The sequence below is a fragment of the Aegilops tauschii genome, chromosome 2, assembly GCF_002575655.3.
Source record: "Aegilops tauschii subsp. strangulata cultivar AL8/78 chromosome 2, Aet v6.0, whole genome shotgun sequence".
Lineage (NCBI taxonomy): Eukaryota > Viridiplantae > Streptophyta > Magnoliopsida > Poales > Poaceae > Aegilops > Aegilops tauschii.
The window spans coordinates 369,509,756-369,534,305 of NC_053036.3; the positions used below are offsets into that span (position 1 = coordinate 369,509,756).

The 24,550-nt window shown below is 46.7% G+C and overlaps 1 protein-coding gene across 1 annotated transcript; it reads left to right on the forward strand.

Annotated features, from left to right (window-relative positions):
* Nucleotides 1-235: 235 nt before the first annotated feature.
* On the forward strand, nucleotides 236-754 carry LOC109783240 (uncharacterized). Its single transcript, XM_020341840.1, has one exon. It carries the CDS (start codon nucleotides 236-238, stop codon nucleotides 752-754), a length of 519 nt encoding a protein of 172 aa, XP_020197429.1.
* Nucleotides 755-24,550: the final 23,796 nt, after the last annotated feature.

Sequence of the window (24,550 nt, forward strand, 5' to 3'; positions counted from 1 at the left end):
TTTGCCCTGTCCTCCAGGAAGAACCGAACGGTCTGGGCCGCGCTGCAGGGGGGACAGATGGGTCTTGGACCTGAGGGGTGGCGCCGCTGATGGCATTGTGCAACAAGTCCTGCAACTTGCCAGGGAGATCAGGGCCGCGGCCACGGCACTCACCCCCATCTCCAGCGACACCATCTCATGGCGTCTGACAGCTTTAGGGTGTTAGTCTGCAAAGTCAGCTTACAAAGCACAAGTCATGACGAGCACATGCAGCTTCAGGTCGATCATCTGGAAGATCTGGGCACCGGGCAAGCACAAGAAATTTCTCTGGTTGCTGCACCGCAATCGCCTATGTTGCAACGATCGGCTACAGAGAAGGGGATGGCCGAATGAATACTTCTGCTCGCTCTGCCTGCACAACCTAGAAAGCTCTGTGCACCCCTTCTGGGACTTCCCGATGGCACAACGGGTGTGGAGCATGGCTGCTTCTTGGTCCGGCTGCTCTGCACTTCACCCAAGCATATGGAACCCCGGCGCCTCGACTACGGACAAGATTCAGTGGATGATCGCGGCCGCTACGCCAATAGCCAGGAAGGGCATCAAATCCATGATCGCGCTCGTCTGCTGGCGCATATGGATGGCACAAAATGGAGCTGTTTTCAGAGCCCAAGTCCCACACCAGGAGAACATCATCAAGGAGTGCCGCAGCGACATGGAGCAATGGCGTCTTGCAGGAGCGGCATGCATCGAGCACCCCTTTGGGAACGTACCGTGAGGAATTCGCGTGAGGATAAGCTATGGCCAATTTCTTTTAAATTTTTCTCTTGAGTTTGTTGGGACACCCTCTGTCGCCCACTGATCACTTGATCAACTGTTTTGCCGCTCTCTTCTGCTAAATCAATGGAACACCAGCGTTGCTGGCCAGTTAAAAAAAAGATATTTCAATTTACAGTTCTAGGAAACAGGAGTTTTCGTAGTGGCTGACCCGTCTATTATTCAGAAGCACATTTTTCCTTTTTCTTGACTCTTTTGGCGACTAAACCCCCTCCTGCTTTCGTATTTCTCTTCACCTATGGCCTTTAGAGGCTCGTATCTTGGCTGAGGAAAATGCTGCTCTCATGGTCCCTTTGTCTCACGAGGAAATTGAGTTGGTGGTCTCTTCCTCGAAATCCAACTCTACCCCGGGATCTGATGGGTTCTCTGTTTCCTTCTTTAAAAAGTTTTGGCCGGTGCTTGTTTATGTTATCATTATGTCATCATCTCTTTGCTTCCCAAGGTGAAGGGTGCTAATTCCATCCATATGTTTAGACCCATTGCGTTGATAAATAATATCGCTAAGTTTCCTTCTAAGGTCTTCACAACGCGTCTGTTCCCTGTTGCCAAGGTCATTGGCTAGCAGCAATCTGCCTTCATTAGAGGTTGTTTCATTTTGGATGGTTTCTTGAGACTGCACGAAATCGTGCATGATTTGGAAGTGAGGCACTGCAACGATGTGATTCTTAAGATAGACTTCGGAGAGGGCGTATGACTCGGTTAATTGGTCGTTTCTCCAAGACATTCTCTTGGCCAAGGGTTTTGACGGTGCCTACATGCACCGCCTCATGCAGTTGGTCTATGGGGGCCACACGGTTGTTAATGTTAATGGGGTAGTGATTTCTTTCTTCAAAATGGTTGAGGCCTTAGAAAAGGTGATCCAGTTTCCCCTCATCTCTTCAACTTTGCTGCTGATGCCTTCTCTTGCATCTTAAATCGCGCTGCTAGCGCGGGTCTTATATCTCCGATCATTTCCCACTTGATCCGGGCTGGTGTTTCTCATCTTCAATATGCTGATGATACAGTTATCTTGGTTGAGAACCTCGACCGCAACATTTTGAACCTCAAGTTTCTACTCTTTTGTTTCGAGGAGCTCTCTGGGCTTAAAATTAACTTCTCTAAGGGTGAAGTTCTGGTTTTGGGTGCCCCCATTGAGGAAGCACATTGGGTGGCTAACCTCCTCAACTGCAATCTTAGTTCCTTCCCTTTCAAGTACCTTGGGCTTCCGATTTCCCCCTTAAAACTTCTCACTATGGATTTTTTGTTCTCTGTTACCAAGGTTGGCAAGCGAGTCATGCCCTGGAAGGGGCGTTACAACTCGGCGGCTCGTAGGGTCTGTCTCATTAACGCGTGCCTCTCCTCTCCTACGTTTTTAATGGGTTTCTACTGCCTCCCGTAGGGCATCCATGTGGGTTTTGATAAGCACAAAGATGGTTTCTTCTGGAAACACCACGGACAAAAAGAAGAAATATAGGCTGGTGAAGTGGAACACGATGTGTCGACCCAAAAACCTTGGGGGTTGGGGATTGTGGATACCTCCATCATGAACAAATGCCTTTTCCTTAAGTGGTGGTAGCGCATTCTCCCAGCTGATCCTAGTGACTTATGGATGCGTATTCTTAAATCCAAGTACTCCCCGTTTTCCAACCCTTTGATGGCGCCAGGTTCAGGTGGTTCCCAGCTCTGGCGCCAGTTTCTCAAAGTGCGTGATGATTTTAGGGCTCTGGCTAAGTTCTTTGTTGGTGATGGTTCTTCAGTCAGGTTTTGGTTGGACTTGTAAACTGGGGATGGCCCCCTGGTGGTTGTTTTTCCTGTTCTTTTTTTCTTTGGTTGCCATTCCTTTGATCTCCATTCCGGAGCTCGCGGCCAGATAGTGGGACCTCAATTTTCGCCGGGCCCTCTCTCCTATAGAGCTAGATGACTGGCACAGTCTTGCTGTCGTTTTCCCTATGCTCTCCGATTCTGCTGATGTGGTCTTGTGGCCACATTCATCGTCTGACCAAATTTTTGTCAAGTCTTGTTATTGTAAGCTTGTTGGTGGTTTGACTGTCTCTCGGTTTAAGGCTGCCTGGAAAGCTCACACCCCCAATATTAAGATTTTTATGTGGCCGGCGATCCGTGAGAGGTTGCCTGCCGTAGACCAAATTAAGAAGTGGAATGGGCCTGGCTCTGAATTACGTTCTCTGTGTGCCCTTCCTGAAGATACTAATCATATACTCTTCTGTTGCCCCTAGCTTTGCTCTTTTGGAGTTGTATTAGAGATTGGCTAGGGGTTTCTTGGTCTCCTAATAGCTTTGGGGAGCTTAGACCTCTTATTTCCACCTTAGTGGGCCAGGTCAAGAGGGTCTTCTGGTTTGGTTTCTCCACCATGTGTTGGACCATGTGGACCAACAGGAATAAATATACTATTGAACAGGTGTTCCCTAACAAGACAGTTGACTGCATTTTCAATGTCTATTCTGTTGCAACTGTGGAAATCTTTGATTAAGGGCGATGACATGGTGGCTGTGGAGCTCTTGATCTGTCACGAGCGGACAACGACAAACTCCATCTTGGATAGGGACCGGGCCAGCTGGCTGTAGCTGGTGATGTGCTTTGTTGTCGTCTATCTAGTCTAGTGCTATCTTTTGGTTTCTCGACTCTGGCCTGCGTGCCATCGAGTCGGTTGTGACCTGCCTAGTTTGGCCAAACTTGTTCCTTAGGTATTCTTTGTTTGTTATGTGTGCACTGTAAGACAATGTTTAATGCTTGGTGGCTTTATCAATTTAAGGTCGGGCCTCAGCCTTTCCTCCAAAATAAAGATATTACATCTTGTTTTGGAAAAGGAAGATAACTCCGAGTGTCTACATCAATGTATTCATACAAGTCATCCAATATTTACGATACAATAATGTCGGAGTGTGTATTCAAGACACTAGGGATCAAGGATGCCCCGTATTTGTGAGTTCGGCCAGGGGCTAACGCCTTGTTAATCCACAAGCAAAGGTACACAAGAAATCAAGAACACACGAGATTTTATACAGGTTCAGTCCACCATGTTAGCGAAACACTACGTCTTGTTGGTGTTGATATAAACAGAGGAGCACAAGTGCTCTGGTGTTACAAAGGTAGCGGTCGGGGTGAGACCAGTAGTGGTCGGGTAATAGCTAGAGTGCCCGAACACTCCTATCTCTACTCTCCCTCTTGGTTGCTAGTCTTCTAGTTGCTAGTAGTTTCCAGTACTGCTCTGGGTGCTTGTTTGCCTCCCCCCTTCGACCTTGGCCCTCCACTTATATAGGCCTGGGGGGTATCACATTTGGTCTAAAAATATAGGGTTAATTTGGTAAATTCCACTCCAAATCTAGCGATTCCGAGAAATGCCACTACAATTTGCAAACTTTAAAAAATGCCATTTCATGCCATTTCCAGTGGCATTTTTTGAAGTCTGGAGTGGTGTTTTTTAAAGTTTGCAAAAATTGCAATGCCATTTTTCAATGTTTGGAAATTTCAATGGCATTTTTGTTAATCGCCATAATTGGAGTGGCATTTATCTAATGAACCCAAATATGTGCTGATATACAAATAATGGTTTGTTGTGGCGTCCCACTTGCCTCCGTCATTTTGCACTAGATGAGCTAACACTGGAGCATGTCAGATGCTCGAGTATTTCCTTCGACGTGACACGCTGCACCGCCCTTCTCCTCCTTTACACCACACCAGTGTTCTCTCTTGTCGTCCGTCCCCCGGGTGATCGTGATGATGGCCCTACTCATAGCCCTGCGCTGGGCTACACATAGTAGGTTGACCGGGCATTTAATGCCCAGTGTGTGGAGTGCTCTGCAAGGCCAGCCCTTCTGGCCGATGCGTGTCCCAGCTCTGCAAGGCAAGTCCCCGAATACGTCATGGCTGACATCAGAGGCTTCTTTCGGGATCTTCTACGGTCGATTTTACCTTGCGTACCTCATAGTTTATACTTCCTGCACAAAGCTTTTTTACAGCGGTACACCTTTGATGTTAGTTACTATTTTTCCCACGCTAAGTTATTTCCAAGGAGGTTCGTATACACAACATTTTGCGTATACCATGGTACCTAATGTTTTGTCACTAGCTCCCGGGGCCGCCCGTAGCAGTTTGGTGCAGGGCAAAGAAGCGAGCATGTGCTCTAATCATGATGCGGGTGTGCCTAGAGCTAAATAACTGCCCCACCTCGAAAATTACTTCCACCGCACTTTGGGTGGGAAAAGGACAGTACTGCAGGAAGGTCCTAAGAAGACGGATGTATAGGAGACCATTCGACCGAACTGTGTGCAATGCATTAATCGCAAACGGTATTGTAATAAAATCATCGCCAATAAAATGAACTGTGTGCGATGGCTGATCCATCAAGCACGATTCAAATAAGAGTTGCATGTACGAAACTTGGCATACAGTCGATCCATACGAACTGTTTACGATGAGCCAAAAAACACAGACAGTTAGCCAGGTCCAGATGTGTGCGATAGACAACATACACGTCACTCAGATGAACTTTTTGCGATGAGCCAAAACAACACAAATAGTTACCCAGAACAAGGTGTATGCGATAGACGGCATACATGTCACTCGGATGAACTGCTTGCAATGATCCAAAATAAGAAAAATGATTTGGCGGAACAAGATGTGTGTGATACCGGCAAATAGGCCAGTCATTAGAATTATGTGGGATGACTGATAATAACACAGACGATTCCTGCCCATCTTCTGGTATATAAGTGATTTTGACCTAGAAAATATAAGGAGGAGACTTTCGGGATGGAGCACCGCCGTCTCGAGGCGGAACTTGGGCAGGAGCACTTTTGCCCTCCGGCGGAGCGATTCCGCCGGGGGAACTTCCCTCCCGGAGGCGGAAATCATCGTCATCATCATCACCAACAACTCTCCCATCTTGGGGAGGGCAATCTCCATCAACATCTTCAACAACACCATCTCCTCTCAAACCATAGTTCATCTCTTGTGTTCAATCTTGTTACCGGAACTATAGACTGGTTCTTGTGGGTGACTAGTGGTGTTGATTACATCTTGTAGTTGATTACTATATGGTTTATTCGGTGAAAGATTATATGTTCAGATCCATTATGCTATTTAATACTCCTCTGATCATGAACATGTTTATCTTTTGTGAGTAGTTACTTTTGTTCTTGAGGTCACGCGAGAAATGATGTTGCAAGTAATTATGAACTTGATATGTGTTCAATATTTTGATAGTATGTATGTTGTTATTCCCTTAGTGGTGTCATGTGAACATCGACTAAATGACACTTCACCATATTTGGGCCTAAGGGAATGCATTGTGCAGTAGTAATTAGATGGTGGGTTGCGAGAGTGACACACGCTTAAACCCCAGTTTATGCACTATTTCGTAAGGGACCGATTGGATCCAAAATTTTAATGCTATGGTTAGAATTTATTTTTAATACTTTTCTCGTAGTTGCGGATGCTTGCGGGAGGGTTAATCATAAGTAGGAGGTTTGTTCAAGTAAGAACAGCACCTAAGCACCGGTCCACCCACATATCAAATTATCAAAGTAGCGAACACAAATCAAACCAACATGATGAAAGTGACTAGATGAAATTCCCGTGTACCCTCAAGAACACTTTGCTTATCATAATAGACCGTTTTGGCCTGTCCTTTGCCTCAAAAGGATTGGGCTACCTTGCTGCAATTTTTTTACTACTACCGTTACTTGATCATTACAAATTATCTTGCGATCAAACTACTCCGCTACTTACAATTTCAGCACTTGCTGACATTACCTTACTGAAAACTACTTGTCATTTCCTTCTGGTCCTCGTTGGGTCGACACTCTTACTTATCGAAAAGAGCTACAATTGAACCCCTATACTTGTGGTTCATCAAGGCTATTTTCTAGCACCGTTGCCGGGGAGTGAAGCATTTATATAGAGTGCTGAAATTTATTGTCACTTGTTACTATGAAAACAATCCTTTGAGGGGTTTGTTCGGGGTATCTTCACCGCATCTAGAACCACAATTAGCTACCCCTCAACCTGCTGCACCTACTGAAAATATTGAATATGAAATCCCTTCAGGTATGATAGAACAACTGCTAGCTAATCCTTATGCAGGAGATGGAACTGAACATCCTGATATGCACTTGATATATGTGGAACAAATTTGTGGATTGTTTAAGCTTGCATGTTTACCCAGGGATGAAGTGATGAAAAAGGTTTTCCCTTTATCTTTGAAGGGAAAAGCATTGGCATGGTATAGGCTATGCGATGATATTGGATCTTGGAATTGGAATCGTTTGAAATTGGAGTTCCACCAAAAAAATTATCCTATGCATCTAGTTCATCGTGATCGGAATTATATATATAATTTTTGGCCTCGTGAAGGAGAAAGTATCGCTCTAGCTTGGGGGAGGCTAAGTCAATGTTATATTCATGCCCCAATCATGAGCTCTCAAGAGAAATTATTATCCAAAACTTTTATGCTCAGCTTTCTCGTAATGATCAAACCATGCTTGATACTTCTTGTGCTGGTTCTTTTATGAAGAAGACTATTGAATTACGGTGCGATCTTTTGGGAAGAATTAAACGCAATTGTGAAGATTGGGAACTCGACAAAGGTAAAGACTCAGGTATTAAACTTAAGTATGATTTTGTTAAATCTTTTATGGATATCGATGCATTTCAAAAGTTTAGCACTAAATATGGACTTGACTCTGAGATAGTAGCCTCCTTTTGTGAATCTTTTGCTACTCATGGTGAACTCCCTAAGGAGAAGTGGTTTAAATATCACCCACCTATTAAAGAAGAAATTAAAAAACCAGTACCAGTTAAAGAAGAAACTATACTCTATAATGTTGATCCAGTTGTCCCTTCTGCTTATATTGAGAAACCACCTTTCCCTGTTAGGATAAAGGAACATGCTAAAGTTTCAACTGTGGTTAACAAAATCTATATTAGAACACCTAAACCTGATGAACAAATTAAAGTAGAACCCAGTATTGCTATGGTTAAAGATCTCCTAGAAGAAGATATGGATGGGCATGTTATTTACTTATGTGAAGAAGCTCTTAGAATTGCTAAACCTGATAAAAGAGATAAACATAGATCTGTTGTTGGCATGCCTCTAATTTTAGTTAAAATAGGAGATCACTGTTATCATGGTTTATGTAACATGGGTGCTAGTGTGAGTGCTATTCCTTACACTTTATATGAAGAAATCATGAAAGGCATAGCACCAGCTGAGATAGAAGAAATAGATGTTACTATTAAACTTGCTAATAGAGACACCATTTCACCATTTGGGATTATTAGAGATGTTGAAGTCTTGTGTGGGAAAATTAAATACCCTACTGATTTTCTTGTTCTTGGTTCCCCACAAGATGACTTTTGTCCCATTATCTTTGGGAGACCTTTCTTGAATACAGTTAATGCTAAGATAGATTGTAAGAAACAAACTGTTGGTGTTAGCTTTGGTGATGAGTCTCATGAGTTTAATTTTTCCAAGTTTAGTAGAAATCATCATGAAAATGAATTTCCTAGTAAGGATGAATTAATTGGTCTTGCTTCTATTGCTGTTACACCTACTGATCCTTTAGAACAATATTTGCTAGACCATGAAAATGATTTACATATGCATGAAAGAAATGAAATAGATAAGATTTTCTTTGAACAACGTCCTATGCTTAAACACAATTTCCCTATTGAAACTCTAGGGGGTCCTCCTCCACCTAAATGCGATCCTGTGTTTGAATTAAAACAATTGCGTGACACTTTGAAATATGCTTATCTTGATGAAAAGAAAATATATCATGTTATTATTAGTGCTAACCTTTCAGAACATGAAGAAGAAAGATTACTGAAAGTTCTAAGGAAGCATCGGGCTGCTATTGGATATACTCTTGATGATTTAAAGGGCACTAGTCCCACTCTATGTCAGCACAAAATTAATATGGAACCTGATGCTAAACCCGTTGTTGATCATCAACGTCGGTTGACTCCAAAAATGAAAGAAGTGGTAAGAACGGAAATCTTAAAACTTCTGGAAGCAGGTATAATCTATCCTATAGCTGATAGTAGATGGGTAAGTCCTGTTCATTGTGTCCCTAAGAAAGGAGGTACAACTATTGTTCCTAATGATAAGAATGAACTTATTCCACAAAGACTTGTTACAGGCTATAGAATGGTAATTAATTACAAAAAATTAAACAAAGCAACTAGAAAAGATAATTACCCTTTGCCTTTTATTGATCAAATGCTTGAAAGATTATCTAAGCACACACACTTTTGCTTCCTAGATGGATACTCTGGCTTTTCACAAATACCTGTTTCTCAACCTTATCAAGAAAATACCACTTTTACTTGTCCCTTTGGAACTTATGCTTATGGCCGTATGCCTTTTGGTTTATTCAATGCACCTGCTACCTTTCAAAGATGTATGACTGCTATATTCTATGACTTTTGTGAAAAGATTGTTGAGGTTTTGATGGATGACTTTTCTGTTTATGGGAAGTCTTTTGATGATTGTTTAAGCAATATTGAGCGAGTTTTGCAGAGATGTGAATAAACAAATCTTGTCCTGAATTGGGAGAAGTGCCACCCTATGGTTAATGAAGGCATTGTCTTGGGTCATAAAATTTCTGAAAGAGGTATTGAAGTGGACCAAGCTAAGGTTGATGCAATTGAGAAAATGCCATGTCCTAAGGACATCAAAGGTATTCGTAGTTTCCTAGATCATGCTAGTTTCTATAGGAGATTTATCAAAGACTTTTCTAAATTTCTAGGCCTCTTACTAATCTTTTGCAAAAGGATATTCCTTTTGTTTTTGATGATGATTGTCTTGAAGCCTTTGAAACACTCAAGAAAGCCTTAATATCTGCACCTATTGTTCAACCACCTGATTGGAACTTGCCTTTTGAAATTATGTGTGATGCTAGTGATTATGCTATTGGTGCTGTTCTAGGACAAGGAGTTGATAAGAAATTGAATGTTATTCATTATGCTAGTCAATGTTGGGGATATCACTTATCGGGAACTTATCGGTCGACCCATGATAAGGAGTAAATCGCCCAGTTTATCGGCATATCAACCGATTTATCGCCATATCGTCTCATTTATCGACCGATTTATCTTATCGGTCAGACAACGGTAAGCGATAAATCGGATGATTTATCGAAATATCGGAAGATATCTTGAACAGTGATGCTAGTAAAACTCTAGACAGTGCTCAAAGAAATTATGCTACTACTGAAAAACAATTCTTAGCAGTGATGTTTGCTTGTGATAAATTTAGATCTTATATTGTTGATTCCAAAGGAACTGTTCACACAGACCATGCTGCTATTAAATATCTTATGGAAAATAAAGATGCTAAACCTAGACTTATTCGTTGGGTTCTCTTGTTACAAGAATTTGATTTACATATCATTGATAGAAAAGGAGCTGAGAACCCAGTAGCTGATAACTTGTCTAGGCTTGAAAATGTGCTTGATGACCCACTACCTATTGATGATAGTTTTCCTGATGAGTAGTTAGCTGCAATAAATGTTGCTAATAGTACTCCTTGGTATGCTGACTATGCTAATTACATTGTTGCTAAATATTTATCACCCATCTTTACATACCAGCAAAAGAAAAAATTCTTCTATGACTTAAGACATTACTTTTGGGATGACCCACATCTTTATAAAGAAGGAGTAGATGTTATTATTAGACGTTGTGTACCTGAGCATGAATAGGGACAAATCCTATGGAAATGTCACTCTGAGGCTTATGGAGGGCATCATGCTGGAGATAGAACTGCTCACAAGGTATTGCAATCTAGATTTTATTGGCCTACTCTCTTCAAGGATGCCCGTAAGTTTGTCTCTTCTTGTGATGAATGTCAAAGAATAGGTAATATCGGTAAGCGTCAAGAAATGCCTATGAATTATTCACTTGTTGTTGAACCATTTGATGTTTGGGGATTTGATTACATGGGACCTTTTCCTTCCTCTAATGGGTATACACATATTTTGGTTGCTGTTGATTATGTTACTAAATGGGTAGAAGCCATTCCAACCAGTAGTACTGATCACAACACCTCTATTAAAATGCTTAAGGAAGTTATTTTCCCAAGGTTTGGAGTCCCTAGATATTTAATGACTAATGGTGGTTCACACTTTGTTCATGGTGCTTTCCGTAAGATGCTTGCTAAGTATGATGTTAACCATAGAATTGCATCACCCTATCATCCTCAGTCTAGTGGTCAAGTTGAACTTAGCAATAGAGAAATAAAATTAATTTTGCAAAAGACTGTTAATAGGTCCAGGAGAATTGGTCTAAGAAATTAGATGATGCACTTTGGGCTTATAGAACAACATATAAAAATCCTATGGGTATGTCTCCTTATAAAATGGTTTATGGAAAAGCTTGTCATTTGCCTCTTGAGTTAGAACATAAAGCATATTGGGCAGTTAAAGAACTCAATTATGATTTCAAACTTGTTGGTGAAAAGAGTTTATTTGATATAAGTTCCTTAGATGAATGGAGAACCCAAGCTTATGAAAAATGCAAAGTTATTCAAAGAAAAAGTATAAAGATGGCATGACAAAAGAATTCAAAAGCGCGAGTTTAAAGTCGAAGAATATGTTCTTTTGTACAACTCTCTATTTAGATTTTTTGCAGGAAAGCTCCTCCCAAAATGGGAAGGCCCATACATCATCGAGGAGGTTTACCTCTGGAGCCATCAAAATAAATAACTCCGAAGGTACTAACCCGAAGGTTGTCAATGGGCAACGAATAAAGCATTATATCTCAGGTACGCCTATTAATGTTGAAAGTAATATTATCCAAACTTTGACACCGGAAGAACACATAAAAGAGTCCTTCCGGAGCACTCCAAAATCGTGAAAATAAAGAGGTACGTGATACGGTAAGTAAACGGACTCCGAAAAATCCGCAAAAATATTTTTTATCAGTTTTGGAATATTTTAGAATTTTGGAAATAAAGAAACTTCCAGGAAGCGTCCCCTGGTGGGCACACGACACCTTTCATACTCCGTTTTTCTTCCGTATGCTTGTCCTCCAAGATAAAAAATCTATATATACTTCCTGAACCTGTTAACCACCGTATCGCGGAGAAATCCTCTGTCCTCTTTTCTTGCAGTTTCCTGCGCAGTTTGAAAGTATGTCGTCCCAAGACCCCGATGGAGAGAGCTATGTCTCAGATCTTATTGCTGACCCAAAGACCTATGAGGACCTATCTCCTTATGGTCGAACTTCGGATGATGAGGAGGATGCTCACTTGATGAGGATCGATGATTCAAGCTCAGAGGAGGAGGATGTTCCTCTACCTCAATCCAGGGATATGCATATAGAGTTCAAGAAATCCAGCCTCCCTAAACAACCTAACCGATCTATTCCTTCTCGTTTTCGGCAGAAAAGCAAAGGGGATTTATGTGACAAGATCTTGGATTTGGAATTGGAGGTCGACGATCTAAAAGAATAAATTGCTTTCCTCAACTACAATATGAAAAAGTTGAAGGCAAAATTGTCATCACCACTGAGGGAGTCCTGGATTAGGGGGTCCCTGGGCGTCCGGGCTATGTGACATGGGCCAGACTGGTGGGTCGTGAAGATACAAGATAGAAGGCTTCCCCCCGTGTCCGGATGGGACTCTCCTTGCATGGAAGGCAAGCTTGGCATTCGGATATGAAGATTCCTTTCTCTGTATACCGACTCTGTACAACCCTAGGCCCCTCCGGTGTGTTATATAAACCGGAGGGTTTAGTTAGTAGGGGGAATCATAATCATACATGCTAGACATCTAGGGTTTAGCCATTACGATCTCGTGGTAGATCAACTCTTGTAACCCCTATACTCATCAAAGTCAATCAAGCAGGAAGTAGGGTATTACCTCCATTAAGAGGGCCCGAACCTGGGTAAACACCGTGTCCCTGTCTCCTATTACCTTCGATCCTTAGATGCACAATTCCGGACCCACTACCCGAGATCTGCCGGTTTTGACACCGACATTGGTGCTTTCATTGAGAGTTCCTCTGTGCCGTCAAGAAAGGATTCGATGGCTCATTCAATCATCCACAATGATGCTGTTTCGGGGAAGATCCCCCCCGGCCAAATTTTCATATTCGGCGGCTTCGCGCTGCGTGCCAACTCGATTGGCCACCTAGAGCAGATAGACAGCTACGACCCTGGTCATCAGATTAGTTTCGGGAACCTAAACTATGTCGCTGATATCCGAGGAGATTTGATCTTCGAAGGGTTCGCAGCCCCGATTACCGCTCTGGCCTTAGATCCAGAGCAGGCCATCAGATCCGAAGACGGGAGTCTAGAGCCCGCCAGACTCTCTACACTTATGGAGCTTGCTAACGGAGAAGCGTCGGACGCTCCGCCGGACTCTAATTCCGAACTCTCGAGGTCCGTGTCAAGCGGGCGTCGCCCGGAGCCCCCAACTCCGGACAGCCCCATGGACTCTCGTATCTTTGGCCAACCCTCGCCTTTAAACGAGGCTCTGGAATTAATGCGATCACTTGCCATTACGGAAGGATCGCTTCTGAATTATGCGCAGCCCAGACTAGGGGCTTAGAGCGGGGAATTTTACATCCCACCCACCACCCACTTCCTAGCCACTATCGAAGATCTAACCAACATGCCGGACTACGCCTCCGAAGAAATCGGCGGTAGGGACGACGATGCCGGAGACGAACAAGGCCAAAACCCTCCATTTACCGGACGATGGACGGCCACCTCCACATACGACGTGTACATGGTGGACACACCCAAAGAGGATGGCAACGACGGCAAGGAGGATCTGGTTGAGAACAAGCCTGCCGAAGCCCCTCCGAAGCGTTGACATCAGCGGCACCGCTCAAAATCGCATCGCGATAAAGAAGGCAATACCGGCACCGAAGACAATAATACTCTGGAGAATGCCGAAGCCCCTGTAGAGCCAACATCCGAACATGATGATTGGGAAGATGGGCAAGTTAATCCCGACGATCCTAACGGGAACGAGGGCTTGGAGGACAGTAATTACCTACCGATCTCCGAAGAGGATGTGAGCCTCGGCGACGAAGATTTCATCGTGCCAGAGGAACCCCTCGAATAAGAGTGCTTTAAACGCCGGTTAATCGCCACTGCAAGAAGGCTGAAAAAGAAGCAGCAACAGCTTCGAGCTGATCAGGATCTACTCAATGATAGATGGACTAATGTCCTGGCTGCCGAGGAATACGGCCTCGAATGCCCAACTAAAAGTTACCCGAAGCGCAAGCTACTGCCTCAATTTGATGATGAGGCCCTTGAGCCCATACCGCCAAAGCATAAAACTGCTGACGAGCCCGACCAACCGCCACGTGGACGGGATAGACCGGCTACTCATGCCAAACACTAGCCCGCGCCACCCCGCCGTCGAGGCAAGGAGGTAATAGCCCCGGGCTATACCTACGACTTACGCAAGGACCTGGACAATAGAGCCGGTCTGACAAGATCAATCTATGGATCGAGGGGGCGTGCTCCAACGTGCGAGGACGGCCATCAGACCTGGCGGGACAGACACAACCTCGCACGGGCCGAAAACCGCATAAGGCCTTTGTCCGAATTACGCCGCGATGTCGCCCGGTATAGAGGCGCCGCACACCCCCTATGCTTCACCAACGAAGTAATGGAACATCAGTTCCCAGAGGGGTTTAAACCCGTCAACATAGAATCATACGACGGTACGACAGACCCTGCAGTCTGGATTAAAGATTTCCTTCTCCACATTCACATGGCTCGCAGTGACGATCTACATGCCATCAAATATCTCCCCTTAAAACTTAAGGGACCAGCACGACACTGGTTAAACAGCCTCCTGGAAAATTCTATTGGTAGCTGGGAAGATCTGGAAGATGCCTTTAGAGACAACTTCCAAGGTACCTATGTGCGCCCCCCGGACACCGATGACCTTAGTCACATAGTCCAGCAACCCGGAGATTCAGCCGAAAAACTCTGGACAAGGTTCTTAATTAAAAAGAACCAAATCATCGACTGTCCGGACGCCGAAGCCCTAGCGGCCTTTAAACACAGCATCCATGATGAATGGCTCGCCCGACACCTCGGCCAAGAGAAGCCAAAGTCCATGGCAGCCCTTACAGCACTCATGACCCGCTTTTGCGCGGGAGAGGATAGCTGGTTAGCCCGTAGCAACAACGGTACTAGTGACCCTGGTACTTCTGAAACCAGAAACGGCAGCGGCATGCCCCGACGCAACAAACACAAGCGTCGAAGTAACAATGATAATACCGAAGACATGGCGGTCAACGCCGGATTCAATGGCTCCAAATCTGGTCAACGGAAGAAGCCATTTAAAAGATATAAAGACGGTTCATCTATCCTGGACCAAATACTCGATCGACCTTGCCAGATTCACGGCACCCCCGACAAGCCTGCCAACCATACCAACAGAAGTTGTTGGGTCTTTAAATAGGCCGGTAAGCTAAACACCAGATATAAGGAGAAGGGGTCGCCCAGTGTGGATGACGACGAGGAGCCTCACCCGCCGAACACCCGGGGATAGAAGAAATTTCCCCCCGAGGTCAAAACGGTGAATATGATATATGCTACTCGCATTCCCAAGCGGGAGCGCAAGCGCGCTCTAAGGGACGTCTATGCGATAGAGCTAGTCGCCCTAAAATTCAATCCATGGTCAACCTGTCCGATCACTTCCGATCGCAGAGACCATCCGACTAGTATCCGTCACGGAGGCTCGGCCGCGTTGGTACTCGACCCAATTATCAATGGATTACACCTTATGCGGGTCCTCATGGACAGTGGCAGCAGCCTTAACTTGCTCTATCAGGACACGGTTTGCAAAATGGGTATTAACTCGTCAAGAATTAAACCCACCAAAACCACCTTTAAAGGATTAATACCTGGTGTAGAGGCCCGTTGCACGGGCTCAATCACATTGGAAGTCGTCTTCGGTTCGCCGGACAACTTCCGAAGCGAGGACTTGACCTTCGACGTCGTCCCCTTCCGTAGCGGCTATCATGCACTGCTCGGACGAACCGCGTTCACTTGCTTCAATGCGATCCTGCACTATGCCTATCTCAAACTCAAGATGCCCGGACCACGCGGTGTTATAACAGTCAATGGAAACACGGAGCGCTCCCTCCGTACTGAGGAGCACACCGCGACCCTTGCAGCGGAAGTACAGGGGGCCTTATCAAGCCAAATACTATATCAGCAGTCAAGCCCCCGGACACTGTTAAACGCGTCCGGACTACCCTGTAGAGCGATAGTCCAGCTCGTCCGGAGCCCGATTAGTAGTTCGGCCTCCATCTCAGCCCCAACCAAATTGCGGCACATGTGCCACGCGTACATAACTACGCACTAAAGATACCATAGGCAAAGATGGAGGCATATTAAAGATAAAATCCACAATACGGTTCGACCCTATGTGGACCCTCATATCCTTTTTTCCTTATTTTTTCAGGTTCCTTACAACCCACGTCAACTTGTGATGGTACCAAGGGGACCTTTTCCAGGCCCTTTATGAAAACCCGATCGTTGATCCTCTTGAAGGATTACACACCAACGAGCCAAGCGGCACAGACGTGCGGCAGAGTATCTAAATGATCTTTAACGATCACCTCTTCCTTTTTTAGGACCCATACACAACTTTCCCTGGTGCTCGGCATGTAAAATAGCCTCGATGCGTATCGCATCATTTGTAAAAATACGTTTTGACGTATCAGTCAGACTATAACGGAAACAGTTTTTTCACCCAACATATTCGGTACTGGATTATTTTCTAATCTGTACTCCCTCTTTTTTCTGATTTCCATGTACACCTCAGTACGACTTAAATCGCCAGGGGCTCCATTCGGCCACGTACATTTCTTAAAAATAAAATAAGTCCGAACACTTTTATAGTACAATTCGGCGTCTCGAATATAGCATTATATGCATCAGCTCCGAATCATGTCTTTGGTCAATAGTTGGCTTGCCTGGCTCCTGTGGTTACTACCTTATGTTCCGCTCGTTCGGCTATGCTAGTAAAGGGAGAACTACTGCGATTGTGTTTCCGGTTCATCCGGATAAACACCTCAGTAGAGAAAGCCGAAAACTGACTGTCATGATGCGGCGAGAGCTGGTCAGCTATTCGGTGACTAAGTATAAATCTCTCGCGATTTTTTCCGCATTACGCGAAGGACCGGTCTCCACCCGGGCAGGCGTCTACAACACCCAAGTTCAGATAATCGAATAATACCAGGGGCAGCGCCTATGTTAGACTATGTATAGCTTCTGTATTTGTGTACGTATATTGTACCAATTGTAACACACCCATTATATATATGAGATAAGCCACCCCTAGAGGGTTGAGCTGATTCCCCCTAAATCATTGTCTTACATGGTAACAGATCTGGCTATGTCCTCCGCTTCCGCAAAACCCTAGATCGCGTCGCCGCCATGTCAGGCGCGCCGCCTCCAGCTCGTCCTCCGTCGGGTTTCTTCTGGCCTCACTCGCCGCCCTTCTCTCTCTGCCGCTCGACTCGGCCACCATGCGGCCGCCTCAGATCGGGACCAGGAGCGTCGGCTCGTTCTTCTCCAACAATCCTCCGGCTTCTTCATCGTCAGGGCACGCGCTGACAATCCATACATCGAGCGCCCCTTCACCCGCCTCATCGACCAGCATCATCGCGCTCTGGCCTTCGTGCCCGAGGCCACCTCGTCGGCAGTCACGGCGGGCCACTCGGGTTGGGCCTTACGCCAATCCATCCTGCCCTCATGGCGTCCACGCCTCCAGCGGGATCCTCTCCGGTCGCGATGACTGCTTCCCTCTATGGGGCGTACGTGCCCCTATGGCGTACGTGCCAACGGCAGTTTTTTCGACGGGCTCGTTGCGTCCACCGTTCCACTTCGGCAAGCTCATCACCGTCAAGCTATCGTCCGACAACTATATTTTCTGGCATGCGCAGGTTCTTCCGCTCCTCGGGAGCCACTACTTGCTTGGCTACGTTGACGGCACTTTTCCTTACCCTCCCGCGCTGGTGGACAGCGTGAACGGTCCGGTTTACAACCCGTTGCACCGTGTCTGGATGGGGCATGACCAGGCGAACCTCTCCTCCATCCAGGGCTCGCTCACTCCGGCTGTTGCCAGGCTCATTGTCTTTGCAAAGACTTCCCATGAGGCTTGGACCATCCTTGAGCGCTCCTTTGCGTCACAGTCGCAGGCCCGTGTCAGTGCCCTCCGTCGCAAGCTTGGCGCCTGTGAGAAGCTCGACTCCACGGCCACAGAGTTCTACAACAAGGTCAAGGCTCTTGCTGACACGTTGGCGTCCATTGGACAGCCGCTTACCGACTCCGAGTTCAACTCCTTCATCATCAACGGCCTCGACAAAGAGTATGATGGTTTGGTCGAGATCATTAATGAGCGCAACAACACAACCCCCATGATGGCGCATGAGGTCTACTCTCGACTTCTTCTCATTGAGCAGCGCGTTTAGGCGCGGCGTGCCAACCGCAGCCGCGGCTCCTCCCCCGCAAATGCGGCATACAGAGGTGGTCGCCCCTCCAGTGGTGCTCAGTTGTCCGCCTCGGGCAAGGGGCCCGCACCGCTGCCTCCAGCCTCGTCCACCCCCACTCTGATTCTTCCCAGCGATGGGGGTCGGCGGGTCTGCCAGCTGTGTGGCCTTGAGGGACATTGGGCCTCTAAGTGTCATCGCCGCTTCCAGAAGAGCTTCCTCGGTCTCGGTAATGATAGCAAGGATACGCGCAATACTGCGCGTCAGGTTGCCATGGCTGATCGCCCAGCGTCGCCGAAGCCTCAGGGACACACTCAGTCCTACTCCATCGATCCACACTGGTACATGGACTCTGGGGCGACGGAGCATCAGACGAATGAGATGGGAAGCTTCATCCTCGTGAGCCCTATCACGGCTCCGATAAGATCCACACCGCCAATGGAGCAGGTATGCACATCTCTCATATTGGTCAAGCATCTCTCCTTACTAGTCATGTCAATAGGAGGCTTCAGCTTCGTGATGTCCTTAGAGTACCACCTGTGACGCGTAATCTCCTTTTAGTTCCTAAACTCACTTATGACAATAATGTGTTTTGTGAATTTCATCCGTTTGATTTTTTTATTAAGGATTGGGACACGAGGGACATTCTTCTTAGTGGGCGTCTCCACCAGGGCCTTTATCGTCTGGAGCATCCTGGAGTCTCTTGGGTTTTCAGTGGAGTTCGCGTCTCGTCGTCACAGTGGCATGCTCGTCTTGGTCATCCTGCCACACCTATCGTTCGTCATGTTTTGTGTCATCATGAGCTTCCTAGTGTGTCTAGCAATAATGATGTAGCAGTGTGTGATGCTTGTCAGCAGGGGAAGAATCATCAACTTCCTTTTTTGGAGTCTAGTCGTGAGGTGCAACATCCTTTAGAACTTGTTTTCCGGATGTATGGGGCCCTGCCCAAACTTTTGTTAGTGGCCATAACTATTATATCAATTTTGTGGATGCGTACAGTCGCTTTACTTGGCTCTATCTTATTAAGCGTAAGTCTGATGCGTTTGATATTGTTGTTCAGTTTCAAAAACATGTTGGACGTCTTCTCAAGCATAAAATTGTTCATGTTCAGTCGGATTGGGGTGGCGAGTATCGCAACCTCAACTCCTTCTTCCAGTTGCTTGGGATCGCTCATCGTTTAGCATGTCCACATACTCATCATCAGAATGGTTCCGTCGAACGTAAGCATCGTCATATTGTCGAGACTGGTCTCACTCTTTTGGCCCATGCATCGGTTCCTTTTCGGTTTTGGAGTGATGCTTTTACCACTGCATGTTTTCTTATCAATCGTACTCCCACATGTGTTCTAAACATGAAGACTCCCATTGAACTTCTCCTTAATGAACAACCTGACTATACTTTCTTTAAAGTATTTGGGTGTGCTTGCTGGCCGCATCTTCGACCCTATAACAAACGCAAGCTGGAATTTAGGTCCAAAAAGTGTGTCTTTCTTGGCTATAGTTCCCTTCATAAAGGTTACAAATGTCTTCATGTTCCCACTAATCATGTCTACATATCTCGGGATGTCGTGTTTGATGAGCTTGTCTTTCCATTTGCCAACCTCCCTGTGTCCACAGATGCATCTCCTTCCATGCATTCATCCTCTCTTGCCTCTGACCAATTTGATGATGTTGCATACTCTCCTGTATTATTGCCTAACCATGGTGCAGGCACTGGACATGGGGCTCGTTTGGAAATTTTGGAGGCTCCAACACCTCCCTCGCCGTCGCTCTCTGATGCGCACGTCGATCGCGCCGCCTCGCTGCATGGCCTCGACCCGCGCGCCCATGCACGCTCGGCTGATGTGCCCATGGCGCCGCATGGATCGTCGCCCCCTGACTCTGGGCCGACCTTGTCCTCCGATCGGCCCGTCACGCCTGCCTCGCTGTCGCCCGAGGCTCGGCCTGCTACGCCGGTGGTGCCGTCGTCACCAGTCTCGCTTGGGCTCCCTCGCTGGTCAGCCCACTGGCGGGCTCTGGATCCACATCGCCTAGTGCCCCGTTGGTGGGTTCGACTCCATCGCCCAGCCCCTCGCCGCCTGGGCTCTCTACGCCAGCATTGCCCAGCCCCTCGCCGGCTGGTCCCTCTCCGTCATCATCGTCCAGTCCTTCATCGGTTGCACCCCTCGACCTCGACTGCTCCTGTTCTACGTCCACATACATGCAGTCGCAGTGGTATTTTCCGCCCTAAGGAACGCAAAGATGGTACTGTTGCTTGGTTGGCGGCATGTCTAGCTGCTGCTGTTGTGGATCCGTCCTCTGAGCCCCTCTCATATCAGGCTGCCATGCGCATTCCTCACTAGCGAGAGGCTATGGAGCAGGAGTATCACGCTCTTCTTTGCAATAAGACGTGGACTCTTGTTCCTCCACCACCACGGGTCAATGTTATTGACTCTAAATGGGTGTTCAAAGTGAAGAAGCACTCAGATGGATCTATTGAGCGCTATAAAGCACGCCTTGTTGCCAGAGGATTTCGGCAGCGCTATGGTCTTGATTATGAGGACACCTTCAGTCCCGTTGTCAAGCCTACCACCATTCGGCTTCTTTTCTCTCTTGCCGCCACTCGAGGTTGGTCTCTTCATCAGCTTGATGTGCAGAATGCCTTTCTTCATGGCTTCTTGGAGGAAGAGGTTTATCGACAGCCGCCTGGTTTTTCTGATCCTGATCGTCCTGATCACATCTGTCGTCTCACCAAAGCGCTCTATGGTCTGAAGCAAGCTCCTCGTGCATGGCATGCTCGTCTTGCATCAGCTCTTTGTGTTCATGGGTTTGTGTCATCTACTGTTGACTCCTCATTATTTCTTCTCCAGAAGACAGAGGTCACTATGTATCTTTTGGTTTATGTGGATGATATTATTCTAGTCAGTTCCTCTCAGTCTGTTCCTGATGCTCTTGTTCGCTCTCTTGGTGCTGATTTTGCTGTCAAAGACCTTGGGAAGCTTCACTACTTTCTTGGGGTTGAGGTTACTTATCGTGCTGATGGCCTTGTTATGACGCAGAAGAAGTACTCCTTGGATTTATTGCAGCGAGCTGGGATGCTTAAGTGCAAACCGACTACTACACCCATGTCGTCCACGGACAAGATCACTGCCGTTGATGGTGAGCTTCTGTCTTCTGCGGATGCAACAGAGTACAGGAGTATTGTTGGTGGTCTCCAGTACTTGACGATCACGCGACCGGATATTTCTTATGCCGTCAACAGGGTTTGTCAGTATTTCCAGGCTCCTCGAGACACTCATTGGGCTGCTGTTAAGCGCATCCTGCATTATGTCCAATTCACACTGTCTTTTGGGATGCATATTCGGCCGACTCACTCTCGGGTTCTCTCGGCATACTCTGATGTGGATTGGGCTGGCAGTCCGGATGATAGGCGATCCACGGGGGGCTATGATGTGTTCTTTGGCTCTAACTTGATCGCCTGGAGTGCTCGGAAACAGGCTACTATATCGCGTAGTAGTACTGAAGCCGAGTATAAGGTTGTGGCTAATGCTACTGCAGAGATTATCTGGGTGCAGTCTTTGCTTCAGGAGTTGGGTACGTCCCAACCGCAGCCTCCTATCCTTTGGTGTGATAACATCGGCGCTACATACCTTCCTGCAAATCCGGTATTTCATGCTCGAACGAAACACATTGAAGTTGACTATCACTTTGTACGAGAACGTGTGTCACAGAAGCAACTACAGATCAAGTTCATCTCTTCTAAGGATCAACTTGCAGACACCTTCACCAAGCCATTGCCTCTACCACAGTTCGAGGCCTGTAGGCGCAATCTTACCCTTCTCAGTTCTTTAGAAAGTGGCTAAGATTGAGGGAGGGTGTTATACTATGTATAGCTTCTGTATTTGTGTACGTATATTGTACCAATTGTAACACACCCATTATATATATGAGATAAGCCACCCCTAGAGGGTTGAGCTGGTTCCCCCTAAATCATTGTCTTACAGCCTACAATCTCATTGTCAAACTCCTATGGCTATGTGAGGGCGATAAAGCCACATAGTCTGATTTCCTGGTTCGCCGCACTAACACCTCCTTCAAGGACCAAGCCGTTGGGTCAAGTGTGTTCAAATGTCATTCCGAACACCCCCGTACTACCTACGTGGGGGCTGAAGCCGACGACTGGCCAACTCTCAGATACCGTAAATGACCACACATGAGGAAAAGAATTAGTGGTAAAACAAGTAACATATTGTACATAAGCCTTGTCTCATAATACAAAGTTCGGGCAGCACGGATACATTCATTCAAAAATAATGTCTTTCGAACACTGTCCCTCTACAATGCAGGAACCTTCCAAGACTTCATCAAAATACCGCTCCGATGTGCGGTGCTCCTTGCCTGCGGGCGGTCCCTCGGTTGCCAGCTTGACGGCGTTCATCTTCGCCCACTGTACCTTGAAATAGGCGAAGGCCATCCGGGCACCTTCGATACAGATCGACCGCTTTACGGCATCCAACCGGGGGCAGACACTGACTAGCCACTTCACGAGCCCGAAGTAGCTGCTAGGTATGGGCTCGACGGGCCAGAGACAGATTATAATATCCCGCATAGCTAATCCGGCCACCCTATGCAGTTCGGTCAACTGTTTCAGTTGATCGCTGAGGGGCACCGGATGCTCTGGCGCAAGGTACTGCGACCAGAACAGATTCTCCGTCGAGCTCCCCTCTTTGGCTCGAAAGAACTCCACAACATCAGCAATACTCTGGGGCAGATCCGCAAACGCTCCTGGAGAACTCCAAACCCGGGTCAGTAAGAGGTACCTTCTACTCAATAATTTGCTCTGCATATTAAAGGCCTTACCCGCCGCGATCTGCTTGGCCTCTTGGATCTCCCGGCAGGCGCCTTGTGCTTCAACCCGGGCCTCCTGTGCGCTTTGGAGGGCCTTAGCAAGTTCGAAATCTTGATCTGCAAGCTTGCGCTCCAAGGAATCACACTTGCTTATTGCATCATTGAGCTCTTGATGGACTTCCTCCACCCGTGATTCATGCTTTTGGCGGGCGGCTCATTCCCCCTCCGCCTCCTTCTTGGCCTCGGCCAACGCATTCTTAAGGGTCTCGACCTCAGATGCGTCAACTGTGAGCATCATTACAAAACTTAGCAAGATAACACAACAGAAGACATATCATTTCAGACGTGAATAGGTATTGCATACCTTGCTTCTCCTCCAATCGTTTGATGGTGCGGATGAGCTCTTCATCGGCCCATTCCAACCGTCACTTTAGTTCAGACACTTCATCGGCATGGGCGGTTGCCGCTAACTTCGACGCTTGTTTGTTCAAATACACGTATATTTTAATCTCCTGCGAGAACTATTCGATCATATTTCGGCTTTTCTTAAACAAACGCCGAACAGAGTCTCAGGGGCTACTGACTATACACAGGCATTCTTTTTATAGTTAAAAAATATTACATCACATACCTCAAAGCCTGTTAGGAGGCTATTATAGGCCTCGTTCAATCCGCTTTTAGCGGACCAAACCTTTTCAACCATCGTACCCATAAGGGTACGATGTTCCTCAACAATGGAGGCACTCTGAAGCGCTTCCACCAGAGTGTCCGGCGCCTCCGGATTGACAGAGGTTGCCGGTGGAGTCAAAGCACCCCCTTCTTTTGAAGGAGGCTGCTCGCCTGATTCCGGAGCCGTGTTGGTCTCCGGAATGATATTCGGCTGGGGGGCGAATTGGGCATGGCCCCTGTCGCCAGTCTCCATGGGGATCGGCTCCCCCATGTTTTCGGCAGTAGAGGTATTATCATCTGGCGCCACCTTGACGGCTTCCTGCACCTCTCCATGGCCTAGAAGGGTCCCTCGGGTCAACACTTTGGTGTTGTCCATCGCAGTGGGTGGGGAGGCCGGCAGAGGTGACTCGCTCTCCATCATGTTCCAGCCCAGCGAATTCTCAGAAGACGATGATCGCTGGGGGAGATCGCGGGCCGGACTACAATACGTGATTCTGTGTGTTAGGATCGCAAGGCATAAAGCCGAATATATACATTATCCTTAAATACTTATGATTCGGCCGAAGGTTTCTGCCTGGGGTTCCATTCGGGGATGGCTTCGATGTCCGATTCTAAATCATCTCGAAGGGAAAGTTTCCCCTTCTTGGACGCCTCCACTTCTAGATCCGCGGAGGCCCCCCTTTTCTTCTTTCCCCCCTTAGGGGGAGAATTGTTCTCCTCCTCTTCCTCCTCGTCTTCATCGTGGGAGGAGAGAGCTTCGGTATCTTCAGATGT

Coding starts and splice junctions, on each gene's coding strand:
- LOC109783240 (XM_020341840.1), top strand. CDS start 236: ATGACGAGCACATGCAGCTTCAGGTCGATCATCTGGAAGATCTGGGCA.